The 16,066-nt window shown below is 66.5% G+C and overlaps 3 protein-coding genes and 2 non-coding genes across 8 annotated transcripts in view; 4 read left to right on the top strand and 1 right to left on the bottom strand.

The window, feature by feature from the left end:
• DCTN1 (dynactin subunit 1) overlaps positions 1-6,641 on the top strand; it is a 36,082-nt gene extending 29,441 nt beyond the window's left edge. For 2 of the 3 annotated variants that reach the window (XM_030450501.1, XM_030450500.1), the window contains 12 exons: positions 335-397; positions 480-629; positions 1,114-1,275; positions 1,547-1,678; positions 1,831-1,959; positions 2,330-2,472; positions 2,726-2,892; positions 4,143-4,276; positions 4,580-4,769; positions 5,598-5,674; positions 5,924-6,013; positions 6,225-6,641. In XM_030450501.1, coding sequence (XP_030306361.1) covers positions 335-397; positions 480-629; positions 1,114-1,275; positions 1,547-1,678; positions 1,831-1,959; positions 2,330-2,472; positions 2,726-2,892; positions 4,143-4,276; positions 4,580-4,769; positions 5,598-5,674; positions 5,924-6,013; positions 6,225-6,362 — 1,575 coding nt within the window. In that variant the 3' untranslated portion in view covers positions 6,363-6,641. Of the gene's footprint in view, positions 1-334; positions 398-479; positions 630-1,113; positions 1,276-1,546; positions 1,679-1,830; positions 1,960-2,329; positions 2,473-2,725; positions 2,893-3,760; positions 3,776-4,142; positions 4,277-4,579; positions 4,770-5,597; positions 5,675-5,923; positions 6,014-6,224 lie in introns of all 3 variants that reach the window. The other variant, XM_030450502.1, reaches the window with a different exon arrangement.
• A 606-nt stretch (positions 6,642-7,247) lies between these two features.
• Positions 7,248-11,136, top strand: NOP56 (NOP56 ribonucleoprotein). The gene is made up of 12 exons (XM_030450507.1): positions 7,248-7,302; positions 7,486-7,575; positions 7,772-7,886; positions 7,991-8,152; positions 8,268-8,466; positions 8,722-8,909; positions 9,014-9,165; positions 9,376-9,476; positions 9,724-9,872; positions 10,099-10,220; positions 10,400-10,528; positions 10,629-11,136. The coding sequence occupies exons 1-12, from the start codon at positions 7,300-7,302 to the stop codon at positions 10,842-10,844; spliced, it is 1,626 nt and encodes a 541-aa protein (XP_030306367.1). The 5' UTR covers positions 7,248-7,299; the 3' UTR covers positions 10,845-11,136.
• LOC115598364 lies at positions 9,948-10,018 on the top strand. Its single transcript, XR_003987596.1, has one exon. It is a non-coding gene; the product is annotated as a small nucleolar RNA SNORD56 (small nucleolar RNA).
• Positions 10,261-10,328, top strand: LOC115598363. Its single transcript, XR_003987595.1, has one exon. It is a non-coding gene; the product is annotated as a small nucleolar RNA SNORD57 (small nucleolar RNA).
• An 86-nt stretch (positions 11,137-11,222) lies between the features above and the next one.
• Positions 11,223-15,714, bottom strand: IDH3B (isocitrate dehydrogenase (NAD(+)) 3 non-catalytic subunit beta). Of its 2 annotated transcripts, XM_030450510.1 has the most exons (10): positions 15,548-15,714; positions 15,092-15,152; positions 14,357-14,489; positions 13,862-13,995; positions 13,503-13,605; positions 12,908-13,054; positions 12,697-12,791; positions 12,554-12,614; positions 12,274-12,323; positions 11,223-11,367 (listed from the first exon to the last, which is right to left on the bottom strand). In XM_030450510.1, the coding sequence occupies exons 1-10, from the start codon at positions 15,693-15,695 to the stop codon at positions 11,310-11,312; spliced, it is 990 nt and encodes a 329-aa protein (XP_030306370.1). In that variant the 5' UTR covers positions 15,696-15,714; the 3' UTR covers positions 11,223-11,309. The 2 variants fall into 2 exon arrangements, with proteins under 2 accessions (XP_030306370.1, XP_030306371.1); XM_030450511.1 differs by lacking the exon at positions 12,274-12,323.
• Positions 15,715-16,066: the final 352 nt, after the last annotated feature.

Raw genomic sequence — 16,066 nt, 5'->3', positions numbered from 1 at the left:
ACTTTGTCCCCAGCTCCCACGGTGGCACAGGTGTGATGAGGCCTCCTGTGATGGAGCCACAGAGCCGTTTGCCCCACTGACATCTGGGTTAGAAGGGGGAGAGCAGCCAGGAGAGGGTGGAGAGCCCAGTGTCTGAGGGGCAGTTGTGCTGCCCTGAGCTGCTGCAGGAGGTCCTGGGGAAAACCAGGCTGGGCTGAAAGCCCCAGGCTGTCACCCCTGTGGTGGCAGGGTGACACACAGAGGGTCTGTCCTGCAGCACCCGAGGCCACCTCTCTGGGTTGCCCTGGAGGTCTCTGCCTATCCCTGTGTCGATGGTTCTGTGTCTGCTCCACAGTTCACCCAGAGTGCCTTGGACTGCATGGGGGTGGAGGTGTGCCGGCTCCGGGCCTTCCTCCAGGTAGGACACTGGGGCTGGCTCGGCAGGCAGGGGTCCCCGAGGGTCCTCTCAGTGTTTCTGAGCTCCTTTCTCTGCACCCCAGGCCGGGCAGGAGGCGTCTGACCTGGCCATCCTCCTCAAGGACCTGGAGACCTCCTGCAGTGACATTCGCCAGTTCTGTAAGAAGATCCGGCGCCGCATGCCCGGCACCGACGCCCCCGGCATCCCCGCGGCCCTGGGCTTTGGGCAGCAGGTGAGCACCAGGATGGTTTGGGGTGAAGGGACCTCAGAGCTCCCCCAGTGCCACCCCTGCCATGGTCAGGGACACCTCCCCCAGCCCAGGGTGCTCCAAGCCCCATCCAACCTTCAGCACTGCCAGGGATGGGGCAGCCACAGCTTCTGGGGGCAGCCTGGGGCTCAGCACCCTCACCCCGAAGAACTTCTCCCCAATGTCCAACCTCAGTCTCCCCATTAGCAGGCTGCTGGGGCCAGGCATCTCTGGGCTTCATATTTCAAGTCAGGATGGGGACATGGACTTCATAACCAACTTTTCTCCAGCCCTGAGTTCCTGCTTGTCTTTCCTGGTGTTCCCCATCTGCTCGGTGATGCTCTGTGGGAACTCAGAGTCTCAGTAGCTGCAGTCCAGGGGGCACCAGGAGCCACCGTGCTGGGGAATGGGGCTGGGGATCAGCCCCTTGGTCTCCCCCCCTCCCACCCACCCCCTCTCTGCCCCTCAGGTGTCAGACACGCTGCTGGACTGCCGCAAGCACCTCACCTGGGTGGTGGCCGTGCTGCAGGAGGTGGCTGCAGCAGGGGCACAGATGATTGCTCCCCTGGCAGAGAACGAGGGGCTGCAGGTGCTGAAGCTGGAGGACCTGGCCTTCAAAGTCAGCGAGCAGGTGGGGACCCCTCTCCTCCCCCACCCCACCTTTCTGCTGCAGGGGGGGAAAGCCACAGCTCGTCCCACTCCAGACCTGCAGACCTGCCCAGGAGCTGCTCCAGGTGGGACAACCCCGTGGAAGGTCCTGGGAATGTGGCCAGGGAATGCCAAAATGCGGGGGGCTTCGTGATCCTCTGCTCCAGCCTGTGGCACGGTGTGGGGAGGGGGCTGGAACGGGGGCTGGGAGCCCAGCCTGGAGCCACCTCCCACCTTCTCCCTGTCCGTGGCAGATCTATGGCACCCAGGGCATCAGCCCCTACGAGTGTCTGCGCCAGTCCTGCAGCATCCTCATCGCCACCATGAACAAGATGGCCACGGCCATGCAGGAGGGGGAGTACGACGCGGATAGACCTCAGACCAAGGTAGGACCTCAGCATCCCAGCTGCTCCCTCATCCCCCCAGTCTCCTGCAGAGGGCTGGGGAGGTGCAGCAGTTGCCTGTGGGATGGACAGCTGCTCCCTCCTGGAATTCCTCTAAAACCACCAGTTTTGTCTCGTGCTCCTCCCCGCTGCAGCCCACTCCCCCGGCCGAGCTGCGGGCAGCGGCTCTTCGGGCAGAGATCACTGATGCTGAGGGGCTGGGGCTGAAGCTGGAGGACAGGGAGACGGTCATCAAAGAGCTGAAGAAGTCTCTCAAGATCAAGGTGAGCTTTTCTTCTGTCCATGTTCCCCTTCCTGGCTGGTTGGTGACGAGCTGTTTGGTGCCATACGGTCCCACTGGTGCTCCAGGTGACTTGTTGCCTGTGGAGCTGGTGGTCCTGAGCCCCAGGTGGATTTCCTCCTGCAAATACTTTCCCCAGTGATGAGGAAGGTGCTGGCTGCCTGATGCCTCCTGGCCTTACCCTCCTGATGCTCTGGGACAGGGAGCATTGGTCCCAGCACCAACCACACCTCGTGGAGTTGGGACTCCAGGGCCAGCTCCCAGCAGGCGCTGCACAGAGCTTGTCCTGGTGCCCACCAGCCCTCCCCAGGGCTCTGGAGATCCACGATTTTCTTCCCTGCCTCCTCCCCAAGGGTGAGGAGCTCAGCGAAGCCAACGTGAGGCTCAGCCTGCTGGAGAAGAAGCTGGACAGTGCCTCCAAGGACGCCGACGACCGCGTGGAGAAGATACAGACAAAGCTGGATGAGACCCAGACACTGCTCAAAAAGAAAGAGAAGTAAGTGAGAGGTGGGGCAGATGGTGGTCCCTCCGGCAGGCCAGGGCTGGTTCCTGGAGGGAATGTTGGTGGATAAACTCTTCGTGCTGTGCTGCAGCCTGGGGGAGAGGCTGGGGGGGGGCTCCAGCCCCTGGGTCTGTGCTTGAGGCACAGCAGGAGGATGCAGGGCAAGGCCCAAGTCCTGGACTTCTCCCCTCTTTCCTTTGGGGGGAGCATCTCCAGCTACAGCCACCCCTCTGTGTGCTCTTCCCAGGGAGTTTGAGGAGACCATGGATGCTCTCCAGGCAGACATTGACCAGCTGGAGTCAGAGAAGGTGGAGCTGAAGCAGCGCCTCAACAACCAGTCCAAGAGAACCATCGAGGGCCTGCGTGGCTCCCCAGCCTCTGGGGTGGCCTCCATCGTGTCTGGCATTGCTGGAGGTGTGTGTGTGCCCCCCCCCAGGAGCTCCAGTGCTGCTGCAGCTGCTGCAGGGGGGTTGCAGGCTGGGAAGGGACGCTGGGACCTCCTCCTGACACAGAGCCCAGCAGCATCTCTGGGATGTCCCTCCTCTGGAGGATGTGTCCTACAAGAAGTGCCTGGAAGTGCCACCTTGTCTGGTGGCCAGGCAGGGCTGGGGGGTGGGAATGGGTCTGCAGGAGCTCTGGCTGTGGGACAATGGGTGGCAGAGCTCTGGTGTCCCTGGGGACTCTGTGCAGAGGCTGTGGAGCAGCCCAGCCCACTGGCCCTGGTGTGACAGTGACCCCATGGGTCCAGGTCCCTGATCCTGCTGGTAACATCCAGCTTGGCTGAATCCAGCAGCTCCTGGTCCTCGTGGAGCTGCCACCTCTCCCTGGTCACTGGCCCTTGGGGACAGTGACAGGATGTCCTCAGTCCCCAGCAGAATGTGCACCACCTGCTCTCCAGCTCTGCCTTCCAGAGGGGGCACAGCTGGGGGGTCTCAGCTCCTGGGGGTGCACATAGGGTCTGGGGGAGCCTCTCCTACCCCCCAGCACAGGGAAGCTGGGCAGGACAGAGCACCCAGAGCTGGCCAGAGTGGGCCATGGTGAGGGGGTGGCTGCTGGAGGAGCCATTATGGGGGGTCCGTGTCCCTCCCATGTGCTGTCGGGGCTCCCCAGGTCCTGGCTGGGTCCCACAGCAGCCACTTGGGGACCCCCAGGGGGACACATGGGCACAGGGCACAGTTGGTGGTGACCAGAGCTCCTCTGGCCACCCCTCCTCCTCTCAGGGTGACCCTGGGCTTTAATTCTGCTTCTCCTTATCTCTCCCCTGGCTCCTCCCTGCCCGCAGAGGAACAGCAGCGAGGTACCTGCACCCTGCATGCCCCCACCCTGCACTGCATGCCCGGGGGGGCCCCGGGATGAGGCTCAGTTTGGGAGCAGGGGGAGGAAGGACTCGGGTCCTGCTGGGGGGCAGTGCTTGGCTCCTCCCAGGGACAGGCACCGGGGGTCTGCACGGAACCGTGTCCCGGGGGTGGCACCGGCAGCACCCGGTACCAGGAGCGTGGAGGGGGCTGCTGGGGTCGTTCCCTCTCCATGGGTGCAGGAGGGGGGGTGGTCTCCAGGGCCGTGTGGCCAGGCACTGCTGCCCCCCAGGCTGCAGACACTCGTCCCCTTGCTGGGCCTGGCCCTGTCCCCCTGCCAGGGTCACCAGTGCCCTTTGTCCCCCGCAGGTGCTGGTGCTGGGCAGGTGACAGGAGGTGGCTCGGGGCCCGTCCAGGTGAAGGATTCTCCTCTCCTCCTCCAGCAAATCGATGCCCTGCAGCTTTCCATCAAGCACCTCAAGAACGAGAACAATCGGCTCAAGGTGGGGGGCCAGGAGGGTCCTTGGGAGCCCCGGGGCTGGGACGTGCCATAGGGCAGGAGGGGGGGGTCCCTGTGGGGTCAGCACTCTGGCCCCCAGGGCCTGGCTGTGCTCTGGGGCTCAGAGCTGGGAAAGAGTTTGGGCTCTGCTGGGGAGGGGGCTGAGCCCTTGGTGTGAGCAAAGGGTCAGAGCTGGGGGTGCTGGTGCCACCACAGCCCAGCCTCGGGTCCCCCCAGCCCCGGTACCCTGACTCAGCTCCTCCCAAACCTTCTCCCTGCCCTGATGATCTTCTCCCTCTGTCCCCAGGGAGAGCAGATGAAGCTGGAGCTGGCCAGCCTGGCACCCCTGCGGGTGCCCAAGATCTCCCTCCCCAAGGAGAAGCAGGGGGAAGGGCTGGCCACCCAGGCACTGTACCGCAGGAGCAGCCAGCTCCTGGAGACCCTCTACCAGCTCAGCGCCAACACCAAGGTCCTCAACATGAAAGGCACCAAGTCCAGTAGGTCCCACGCAAACCTGGGGAGCAGGGGGGTCACGGGCAGCTTGTGAGCAACCTCAGCATCTTCCCTCTGCCCTGGGGGGCACCAGCACCTCCTGGAAGCATGGAGTAGGATCACGGGGTGGTTTGGGTTGGAAAAACCCTTTAGGATCATGGAGTCCAAAGTGCCCAGGCCACCCCCACCCCATGTCCCCCATCCCCACCCCATGTCCCCCATCCCCACCCCATGTCCCCCATCCCCACCCCATGTCCCCCATCCCCTCCCCAATGTCCCCCATCCCCACCCCATGTCCCCCATCCCCACCCCATGTCCCCTCCATCCCCACCCCATGTCCCCTCCAGGGATGATGGGGACTCCAGCCCTGCCCTGGGCAGCCTGGGCCAGGCCCTGACAACCCTTTCCAGGCAGAAATTGTTCCCCAGCTCCAACCTAAACCTCCCCTGGCACAACTTGAGTTGTGCCCAAAGTTCCTCTTGTCCCATCCCTTGTTCCTTGGGACCCCCCCTGGCTCCAACCTCCTCTCAGGGGGTTGCAGAGAGCCCCAAGGTCTCCCCTCAGCCTCCTCTGCTCCAGGATCAGCACCCCCAGGGCCCTCACAAGTTCTCCAGCCCCTTCCCCAGCTCCATTCCCTTCTCTGGACACACTCCAGCCCTCAGTCTCCTCCTTCTGCCCCCAGACTGACCCCAGGATTGGGGGTGCAGCCTCAGCAGTGCCCAGCACAGGGGGTGCTCCCTGCCCTGCTGCCCCCCAGGGTGCTGGGCACAGGCTGAGCCCCGTGCTGGGGGCAGTGGTCACCACCCCACAGCTCTGTCCCTGTTTTCCTGCAGCAAGGAGCTCCTCTGCACGGCTGCTGGAGCAGACAGCCCGGCTCTGCACCCTGAAATCCACCATCGACACCCTGCGGGTATGGGGGTGCCCCCAGCCTGGGGAGGGGGCACTGAACCTGGGGGGGGCGAGGGGCTGCCCCCACCCCTGGCCAAACCAGAGCTGGGCTGATCCCTCTGCCTTGTCCCTGGGGATGGGATGACTCTGGGGGGCAGCGGAGGGCTCTAGGGGGTAGCAAGGGACTCTAGGGAGCCGTGAGGGGCTGTGGGGGGCCATGGGGGTCTCTGTGTGGTCTGGGGGTAACCTCGTCCCACCCGTGTCCCCCCAGGATGACACGATGCGGGCCATGGTCCAGCAGCAGCCCGGTGCCGGTGTCCCCACCGACTTTGGCGTCTTCCCCTCCTCCTCCTTCCTGAAGGTGAGACCCCTGCCCCTTGAGGGGTCCCGGGCTGGGGGGTCCTGGGCCGGGGGGGGTCCAGCTCCATTCCCTTGGCTCTGGTGTGGTGCTGGGGGCCCAGGACCCTGGGCAGCCATCACGGGGGGGCCCTTCGGGGCCATCTCCTGCTCCCGGTGGGTGGGGAGGGGGCCCAGCCCCGCGTCCCCCCCTCTAACGGCGCTGTGCCCCCCAGGCCAAGCGGGAGCAGGAGGAGGGGATGTCGTGCTACGGGCGGGTGAGCTTCCCCTGCGCCCCGGGGCAGAGCCAGGCACACCGCCTGCTGCTCACCCCCGAGCTGCTGCACCAGCTCCGCAGCCACTTCGTCTGCTGAGCGGGACCCCCGGCACGGGCGGGGGACGCTGCACAGAGCCCCCCACCCCATCCCCACCCCCATCCCCATCCCCACCCCCATCCCCATCCCCATCCCCATCCCCATCGCTGCTCTCATACACTACGGCCGGGACCCCCGGGAGGCACCGCAGCCCCCGCCTCCCCGCAGTGCAGCCCGGTGCCCGCAGAGCTGGGGGGTGACCCGGGATGTGACCCCAACCCCCGCCCCATCGCCACCCCCGGCACTCCCGCTCTCCAATAAAGCTGCCCTGAACCTGCCCGCGGCCCTGCGGCTTCCTGCGGGGACCGGGAGGGGACCGGGAGGGGACGGGAACTGCGGAACCGGGGGCACAGCGGGGGAGAGTGTCGGGGGCATGAGGGGGCACCGGGAGGTGAAGGGGGAGCGGGGGACAGGGCACCGGAGGGGGAACCGGTGCTGGGGGAACCGGTACTGAGGGGAACCGGTACTGGGGGGAACCGGTACTGAGGGGAACCGGTGCTAGGGGGAACCGGTACTGGGGGAACCGGTACTGAGGGGAACCGGTACTGGGGGAAACCGGTGCTGGGGGGAACCGGTGCTGGGGGGAACCGGTACTGGGGGAACCGGTACTGGGGGGGAACCGGGGTTCCGGGCGGCAACGTGCGGCCGGAGGGGGCGGGGCAGGCGGCGGCGGGAAGGGGCGGGAATGGCGCGAGCGGCTCCTATTGGCCCGCGGCCCAGAAGGGGCGTGACTCAGCGGCAATGCCTGATCCTGATTGGTGGAGGCGGCGAAGGGAGGCGGGACCGCCCCGTGCTCTGTATCATTGGCTGGGGACCGCCTGCGCTGATTGGTGGAGAGGCTAGGACGGGTGGTCGGTGATTGGCTGCCTCCGGGGTGGGCGGGCTTCCGGCGCGGCGGAGGCAGTTCCGGTGTGGCGGCGGCGGGGCTGCGGGCAGGATGGTGAGCGGGCCGGGCCGGGGCGGGATCCGCCCGCATCGGGCCGGGGAGGGGCCGGGGGGCGGCGGGGATGGTGCTGGGAAAGCCCGGGAGGGCGGCAGGGCGCGGGGTTGGGGCTCCTGCGGCGGGGCGGGGGTGGCGGGGCCTGTGTCCGCCCCGATGCCGCGGTGACCGGTGCCGGTGCAGGTGCTGCTCCACGTGCTGTTCGAGCACGCCGCCGGGTACGCGCTGTTCGCCGTGCGGGAGGTGGAGGAGATCAGCCTGCTGCTGCCGCAGGTACGGGGCCGGGACGGCCTGCGAGGGCGGCCGGGGCACGGGGAGCGGGGAAGGGGCGATCCGGTTCCGGGGGGCGGGGGCCGTGTCTGGCCGGCCCGCTCTGCCCGCCTGGTTCCCGGCCGCTGCCGAGCCCCCGTCCTGCAGGGGCCGATCCCGGGGGTGGCCCCATGCTGAGAGGTGCCTCTCTCCCCCGCAGGTGGAGCAGAGCGTCCTGACCCTCGGCAAGTTCCACAACGTGGTGAAGCTCGTGGCCTTCAGCCCCTTCCGCTCCGCCCAGAGCGCCCTGGAGAACATGAACGCCGTCTCCGAGGGTCAGCGGGGGCGCCGGGGGTACCGGGACCGCTCCCCCCATCCCCACCCGGACCGCACGGCCCCGCTGACCCTCCCCGCCCCCTTCTCCTCCTGATTCCCGCAGGGATCCTCCACGAGGATCTGCGGCTCCTGCTGGAGACCTCCATGCCGGCCAAGAAGAAGAAGGCGCTGCTGGGGGTGGCGGACCCCAAGATCGGCGCGGCCATCCTGGAGGAGCTGGGCTACCAGTGCCAGACCGGGGGGGTGGTGGCCGAGATCCTGCGGGGTGAGTCCGGGGGGCAGGGGGTGCCCCGGGAGGGGCTGCCCGGGGAGGGGCTGCCCGGGAGGGCTGCCCGGGGAGGGGCTGGGGGTGACGGCCGTGTCCCCCGGTGCCCCGGCAGGCATCCGGCTGCACTTCCACGCCCTGGTGAAGGGTCTGACGGCTCAGTCGGCCTCCAAGGCCCAGCTGGGGCTGGGGCACAGCTACTCCCGGGCCAAGGTCAAGTTCAACGTCAACCGCGTGGACAACATGATCATCCAGTCCATCAGCCTGCTAGACCAGCTGGACAAGGACATCAACACCTTCTCCATGCGAGTCCGGTCAGCTGGGGGGTCCCTCCCCGGGGTGGGGGGAGCAGGGATCGGGGGGCAGGCAGGGATCCCCCTCCCCACGCTTACCGCAGGCGGCCGCCGCTCCGGCTGCCTGCACAGGACGGGGAGGGAGAGCAGCACCCGGGGCTCGGCACGGTGACGGTGACGGTGACACGGTCACAGCTCGCCCGAGGGGACACGCAGGACCCGGGGAGGGGCAGGCGGGGCCGGGGGGGTGTCAGAGGCACTGACCCTGTCCCGCAGGGAGTGGTACGGGTACCACTTCCCCGAGCTGATCAAGATCGTCCCCGAGAACTTCACCTACTGCCGGGTGGCCAAGTTCATCGGGAACCGCCGGGAGCTGAGCGAGGAGAGCCTGGAGGGGCTGGAGGAGATCCTCATGGACAGCGCCAAGGCCCGGGCCGTGCTGGAGGCCTCCCGATCATCCATGGGTCAGTGAGGGGGCTGGGCTGGGCTGGGCTGGGCTGGGGGCGGCTCCAGCGCTGCCTCCTGGGGGCTCGGGGCTGAGCTGCTGAGCCCTGTGCTCCCCTCCCAGGGATGGACGTCTCCCCCCTCGACCTCATCAACATCGAGAGCTTCTCCAGCCGCGTCATCTCGCTGTCCGAGTACCGCCGGGGGCTGCAGGAGTACCTGCGCTCCAAGATGAGCCAGGTGGCCCCCAGCCTCTCCGCGCTCATCGGGGAGGTGGTGAGTGCCCCCCCCTCCCTGCCCTCCTGCCCCCCCCAGCCCGAGGAGATGATGTCTGAGCGCATCTGTCAATCCTCTGAGCCCTCTGCTGACTCCATCGCTGCTGATCCCTGGCCGGGGGGGCCACACGCCCCCGGCAGCTGCATCCCGGGGTGGGGTCTGGGGACGACCCTCGACCCCCCCTCTCCTCTCCTCTCCTCTCCCCTGCAGGTGGGCGCCCGCCTCATCTCTCACGCCGGCAGCCTGACCAACCTGGCCAAGTACCCGGCCTCCACCGTGCAGATCCTGGGGGCAGAGAAAGCCCTCTTCAGGTACTGCTGGGGGGTGGTCCCCGTGATGGCACAGACCCCTGGGTGCGGGGCCGCGATGCGCCGGGTCCCCATGGCCCCCCGCGTGTGAACGGCCCCCCCGGTGCTGAGAGACCACCCCGGCTTTGTGGAGGGACCCCCGAGGTTAGCGGGGGAGGGGCTGGGGGGCACACAGCTCTCCCGGGGTCTCACTGGGGTGGGGGCAGCTCCGCTCCGGGGGTTTCCTCTTCCCACCCCGTCCCCCCCGCAGGGCTCTGAAGACGCGTGGGAACACCCCCAAGTACGGGCTCATCTTCCACTCCACCTTCATCGGGCGGGCAGCAGCCAAGAACAAGGGGCGCATCTCCCGGTACCTGGCCAACAAATGCACCATTGCCTCCCGCATCGACTGCTTCTCAGGTCCTGGGGGGGGCCGGGGGGGGTTCCGGGGTTCCCGGGGGGGCTTGGGGGACACGTGGGGAGCCGGGGTCTCCTCTGCCATGATGGGAATATTTTTCGTCAACAGCATCTCACTGTGTGAATGGTGACAGCTCTGGGCTGAGCAGAGAGGGGCAGGGGGCAACGAGGGGGCTGGGGATGGATGGGGATGCTGACCCCCCCCCGTGTGTGTTCCCTGTCCCCACAGAAGTCCCCACCAGTGTCTTTGGGGACAAGCTGCGGGAGCAGGTGGAGGAGCGTTTGGCGTTCTACGAGACGGGGGAGCCCCCCCGCAAGAACCTGGAGGTGATGAAGGAGGCAGTGGTGGAGGTGAGGCTGCTGCAGGGGGGTGGGCAGGGCCCCCCGCCCTCGGAGGTGATGTCAAACACCACCCTGACCCCCTGTGGAGGCAAAAGACTGATTTAATGAGGCTGATCCGAGCGGCTGGGCCGGGGATGGGGCTGAGGGGGGGGGGTCTCAGTCACCCTAAAGAGCCCCCCCCCCGGCAGGCGAGTGAGGTGGTGGCTGAGGTGAAGAGGAAGCAGGAGAAGAAGGAGAAGAAGAGGAAAAAACGTGAGAAAAAACGTCTGGAGGCTCTGGCAGCGGCTGCTGAGGAGACAGAGAACTCGGTGGTGGAGGTGAGGCGGGGGCTGGGCTGGGGGCTGCCGGGCCCGGTCACTGCTCAGCTGGGGGGGTCCGGGCTGGGTCGGGCAGGGCTGAGCCTGGGGTGCCCCTCAGGAGAACAACGTGGAGCTCAAGAAAAAGAAGAAAAAGAAGCATCAGGAGCCAGAGGCTGAGTCCGAGCCCGAGGAGAACGGGCTGGAGGAGGAGGAAGAGGAGGAGGAAGAGGCAGTGCCCAAGAAGAAACGGAAAGTGAGGGCGGAGGCGGGGGAGGAGGAGGAGAAGAAGAGGAAGAAGAAGAAGAAAGTGTCCAGGGCTTCGGACTCAGAGTAGGGGCAGCAGGCTGGAGCCGAGCTGTGCTCCAGCAGGACAGACTGAGGAGGGACTGACAGACAGGAGGGCAGCAGCCTCCCCACCCCCCCGGCGTTTTGTGCTGGGGGGGGAGCCACATTTTAAGGCGGTTTTGGCCCTTCCGGACCCAGCCGGGTCCCTGCGGCCACCCCGGGGCAGCCCTGGAGCTGGTGCTGAGCCCGGCCCCGGGGCTGTGTGTGTGTGGGGTGCCAGCAGACCACCCCGCGTTGTGACCCCCCCCTCAATAAAGGGCTGAGGGTGTTGCTGATCCTGATCTTCTGTGGCAAAGGCAGGAGCTTGGGGGGCTTTGCAGACCCCCCTGACCCCTCCCCTGGCTCGCTGAGGAGACGCTGGAGCCCCCGCGCTGCCAAGGCCACGTTTATTGGGAAGCAATAAATTATCGGGGGGGGAGTGGGGCCGCGGGGCCCTACAAGTCCAGGGCGGCGATCACGGCTTGGGTGAACTCCAGGGACGTGGCGTAGCCCCCCATGTCGGGTGTGCGCACCTGTAAGGAGAGGGGAGGTGAGCGGGGGGGTGGCTGGGGGGGTCTGCAGCACGGCAGGAACCATCCACAGCTCATCGGGACCCCCACCCCGTGCTGGGTGCTGCATCCGGGGGGTTCAGAGCCATTCCCGAGGGGACAGTGAGCGTCTGGCAGGGGTGGCAAAGCCCTGAGCCCCCCCTAACCTGCCCCGGGGCACCGCGGGACTCCGGAGAGGCCGGGGGCTGGGGAGAACGGCACCTGCAGTGGGGTGGGGGCGTTGGACCCTTTTATTTGCAGAAAGAACACAAAGCACCGCGAATCAGCCACCTCCAGCCAGAGCTGAGCGGCTGTGGGGCCACCAAGGGGCTCCCTGGTCCCGTCCAACACTTCCTTGGTCTCATCAGAGCCCCCAGAGCTCCCTCCCTGGTCCCACCACACGGGGGGAGCTCAGCCCCACGCTGCTGCTGGTCCCCAGCTCCCCTGGGAGTTCTGGGGGTGGGTGGGGGCTCCCACCCCTGGGTGCTGCTGGCTGTAGGGGTGTGGGGGGTTCTGGTCAGATGCCACTGGGGGTGGGGACACACGGGCAGCCCCCTCCCCATCCTGCAATGGTCCCGTTAACTGCTAAAGGCTCTGCAGGAGGGGGGGGGTAAGGCTGTGGTCATCCCCTGAGCTGGCCTGAAGTCACAGGGGTGGGGACACGGGACACGGCCACCAGCAGCCCCTGGAGGGGGGGGGGCGGGAGGAAGGCCACCCTCCTCCTCACTGGCTGGGGAAGGGGGGGTTTCTGGGGTTGTGTGTGTGTGGGGGGGGTGTCTGTGAAGCTACGGGGCAGCTGCTGCAGGGTGCAGCCCCCAGAGCTGGGTCTGGGGGCCGGGGGGGGGGCAGTCCTAGGCAGCATAGTGGGGGTGCAGGTTGTCAATCACGGACTTGACGAAGTCAGAGGTGGTGGAGTAACCGCCCAAGTCCCGTGTCCGAACCTAAAAATCCAACACAGGGAAGGGGAGAAACAGGGGAAAAACGTGGAGGTGAACGGAGAGAAACGGCTGCGGGAGGGGAGGGCGGGGGTCCCCCCCACCGGGCTGGGTGGTGTCCCCCAGACTGTCCCTAAGCCACCAAGCAGCACGACAGGAGTGACCCCCGAGGCCAGGGCAGAGGGGTCTGCGCTGGGAGGAGCCGCTGGCACACACGGGCACGGCCCCACACTCACTTTTCCAACCTTGATCACCTTCTTCACCGCGTCCGCCACCATGTTGGAGTGAAATTCCAAGCTGGGGAGCACAAAGGGGGGGGTCAGGGCCTCTGCACGGGGCCTGGTGCCCCCCCAAACCCCCTGCCCCACAGAGCACCTACTTGAGGTGCCGCAGCATGTTGGCTGCAGACAGCAGCATGGCCGTGGGGTTGGCGATGTTCCTGCCCACTGCCTGGGCAAAGGGGTGCCGGGCGCCCTGCGGGGGGAGAGAGCCTCCTGAGATGGGTCCTGTCCCACCCCAGAGCCCCCGATCAGCCGGGGGGGTCTGGGGGGGGGGCAGGACAGGGCTGTGGGGGGGCTGAACCTCCTCACCATCTCGAAGACGGCGTACTCGGCGCTGTAGCTCTCCCCGGGAACCACCCCGGCACCTCCCACCAGCCCGGCTGCCAGGTTGTCCACGATGTTCCCGTAGAGGTTGGGCATCACCAGGACATCAAACTGGTAGGGGTTCTGCACCAGCTGCCAGGGATGAAGACTCATGGAATCACAGCACGGGTTGGGCTGCAGGGACCTCAGAGCTCCCCCAGTGCCACCCCTGCTGAACACCCCCAACTCTCAGCCTGGCTCAGAGCTGCTCCAGGGCCTCCTTCAGCCTCGCTCCAACAGCTCCGTGTCCTTCTGCTGCTGGGGACCCCAGAGCTGCACAGGACACAATCCCTGCCCTGCTCCTGGTGGCCACCCTAGTGCTGATACAGGCCAGGATGCTGGTGGCCTGCTTGGCCTCCTGGCACACAGTGCCTCATGTCCAGGCTTGACCAACACTCCCAGGCACTTTCCGGGAGCTCAGCCCCACACCTGCAGTGTCACAGCCTTCATGGGTGACACTCTTTGTGCCTTTCAGAGGTTCCTGCCTGTGCTGGGTCGGCCTGGCAGTGGTGGGGCAGGGACAAGGGACTCTGCTCCTCACCTGCATGCAGCAGTTGTCAATGATCATTGTGTCAAATTTGATTTTGGGGTACAGCTCTGCCACCTCCCTACAGCACTGCAGGAAGAGCCCATCACCCAGCTTCCTGAGGGACAAGAAACACATCAGGAGGTTTGCAGGGCAGCAGTGGAGCAGTTACAGCACAGGGCAGGGGAAGGCAGGAGACCCCTGGACACCCCACAGCCCCCCAGGGTGGAATGGGGGCCCGTGGGGAGCCAGGAGGGCTCAGCAGGGCTGCCCTGCTCGGCTGACAGCCCCAGGGACACAGCCCTCAGCACCCCGTCCCCTCTGGAGCCAGCCTGTCAGTGCTGGGGGTCTGGAGGTGCTCTGTGGGGACTCACATGATGTTGGCTTTGTGCACTGCTGTCACCTTGGAACGCCCCTTCTTGGTGGCGAAGTCGAAGGCGAACTTGGCGATGCGCTGGGACTTGGCCCTGGTGATGATCTTCAGGCACTCGATGACCCCCTTGGCACTCTGTGGGGCACAGGGGGTCAGCAGCCCCTGCCCTGCACCCACCACCCACCCCACGGCTCCTGGGGGCAGAGAGGAGGACGCTGGGTCACTCCCCACTGAGAGGTTCCTCAATCCCCTCCTCCCCTCCTGACAGCCTGACCCAACCCCCCCACTCGTGGGGTTTTTCTGTCTCTGGGTCACCTAACCCCCCCCCATCCCCTCCCTGTCACCCAGGAGGTCACTGCTGCCCCTCAGCTCTGCTCAGCAGCCCCGATGGGGGTGCAGGAAGGTGTCCCCAGCAGCACCAGAGACCGCACGGCCTGGGAAGGTGTCCACCCAGTGACCCCCAGCAGTGACCCCCAGGCTGGGGGACCCCCAGTACCTCGTGTTCCAGGGAGCTGTACTCCCCCTCTGTCTGCTCCCGGATGATCACCAGGTCCAGGTTGTTGTGCCGGGTCTGGTACCCTGGCAAACTCTTCACATGCACCACGTTGGCAAAGAGATCCAGCTTGCGCCTGGGGGGCAGCAGGGACAGGGTGACAGCAGCAGGGACAGGGTGACAGCAGCAGGGACAGGGTGACAGCAGCAGGGACAGACAGAGTGACAGCAGCAGGGACAGACAGAGTGACAGCAGCAGGGACAGACAGAGTGACAGCAGCAGGGACAGACAGAGTGACAGCAGCAGGGACAGGGTGACAGCAGCAGGGACAGACAGGGTGACAGCAGCAGGGACAGACAGAGTGACAGCAGCAGGGACAGACAGGGTGACAGCAGCAGGGACAGACAGGGTGACAGCAGCAGGGACAGGGTGACAGCAGCAGGGATGCAGCAGGGCAGCCCCTCCCTCCATACACCCACGTACCTGTCAGTCAGTCTCTCAGTGCCCCCCTCCATCCCCGTCTGTCCCTGCACCCCCCTCACCTCTCCCCTCAGGAACCCCGAGCCAGCCCCCCCCTCATGCTCCTTCCCCCTTCCTTGGGGACTGATCCCCCCTCTGTCCCCCTCCCAGCCCCCTCCTGTCCCTCTCCCACCCCCCAGGGGCAGCTCCTGCCCAGGGACTGTCCCAGGGGACCCTTCCCTTCCCCTGAGCACCCTGGGGGGTGGGCAGGGGTCTCACCTCAGCCGCATGTCATAGGAGGTCAGGTCCCCCTTGAACTCCATGGGGGTGTGGATCTTCCCTGTGGGAAGCAGCAGTGAGGGGGGAGTGGGGGCACCGAGGGACCTGAGCTGAGCCCAGGGGAAGGGGCAGGGGGTGGAGGGGCTGCACTGGGGCCTTGGCCAAGGGGGGGATGGATCCCTGCTGGGTGGGACCCTGATGGGCCCCTCAGCTCCTGGGGACACTGTGAGGACCCCGAGGGGACCCCTTGGATCTCGGGGCCACAGCAGATCTGATTTCAAACTATTCAGCTGGAAACACCCTCCAGGTTATTTGGTACCACCTGAAGTGACCTCCCCGGGACACCCCTGGGGAACCAGACACTGCCATGTGCAGCTCAGCAGGTTTCCCTCTCCAGGACCCCCACCCAGGGGATTCCCACCCTCTGGAAGCCCCCAGGCTGCCCATGGCCCTTACCAATCAGAGCCACTTTGCTTTCCTTCATGGAGTCCAGCACCTTGTCCAGCTTCTCCTCTGATGCAGTGTTCTGCACCTCACTGAGGTGATGCTCATCAAACACCACGGGGACACTGCCAGCCTGACAGGGACATGGGGACAGGGACATGGGGACAGGGACAACAGGGACAGGGACATGGGGACAGGGGACAAGGGGACAGGGACATGGGGACAGGGACATGGGGACAGGGACAGGGGGACAGGGACATGGGGACAGGGACATGGGGACAGGGACAGGGGGACAGGGACATGGGGACAGGGACATGGGGACAGGGACAGGGGGACAGGGACACAGGGACAGGGACACGGGGACAGGGACAAGGGGACAGGGACATGGGGAGAGGGGACACAGGGGGACAGGGACAAGGGGACAGGGACATGGGGACAGGCATGGCTCAGAGCAGGGACAGGGCTGGGGGCTGCACCAACCATGAGAGGGAACCTGGCCAGAGTGGGTGGATGGGAGCCCAGGGGGCCACC

This window comes from Calypte anna, chromosome 4B (assembly GCF_003957555.1).
Source record: "Calypte anna isolate BGI_N300 chromosome 4B, bCalAnn1_v1.p, whole genome shotgun sequence".
Lineage (NCBI taxonomy): Eukaryota > Metazoa > Chordata > Aves > Apodiformes > Trochilidae > Calypte > Calypte anna.
This window is presented reverse-complemented; position numbering and strand designations above follow the sequence as displayed.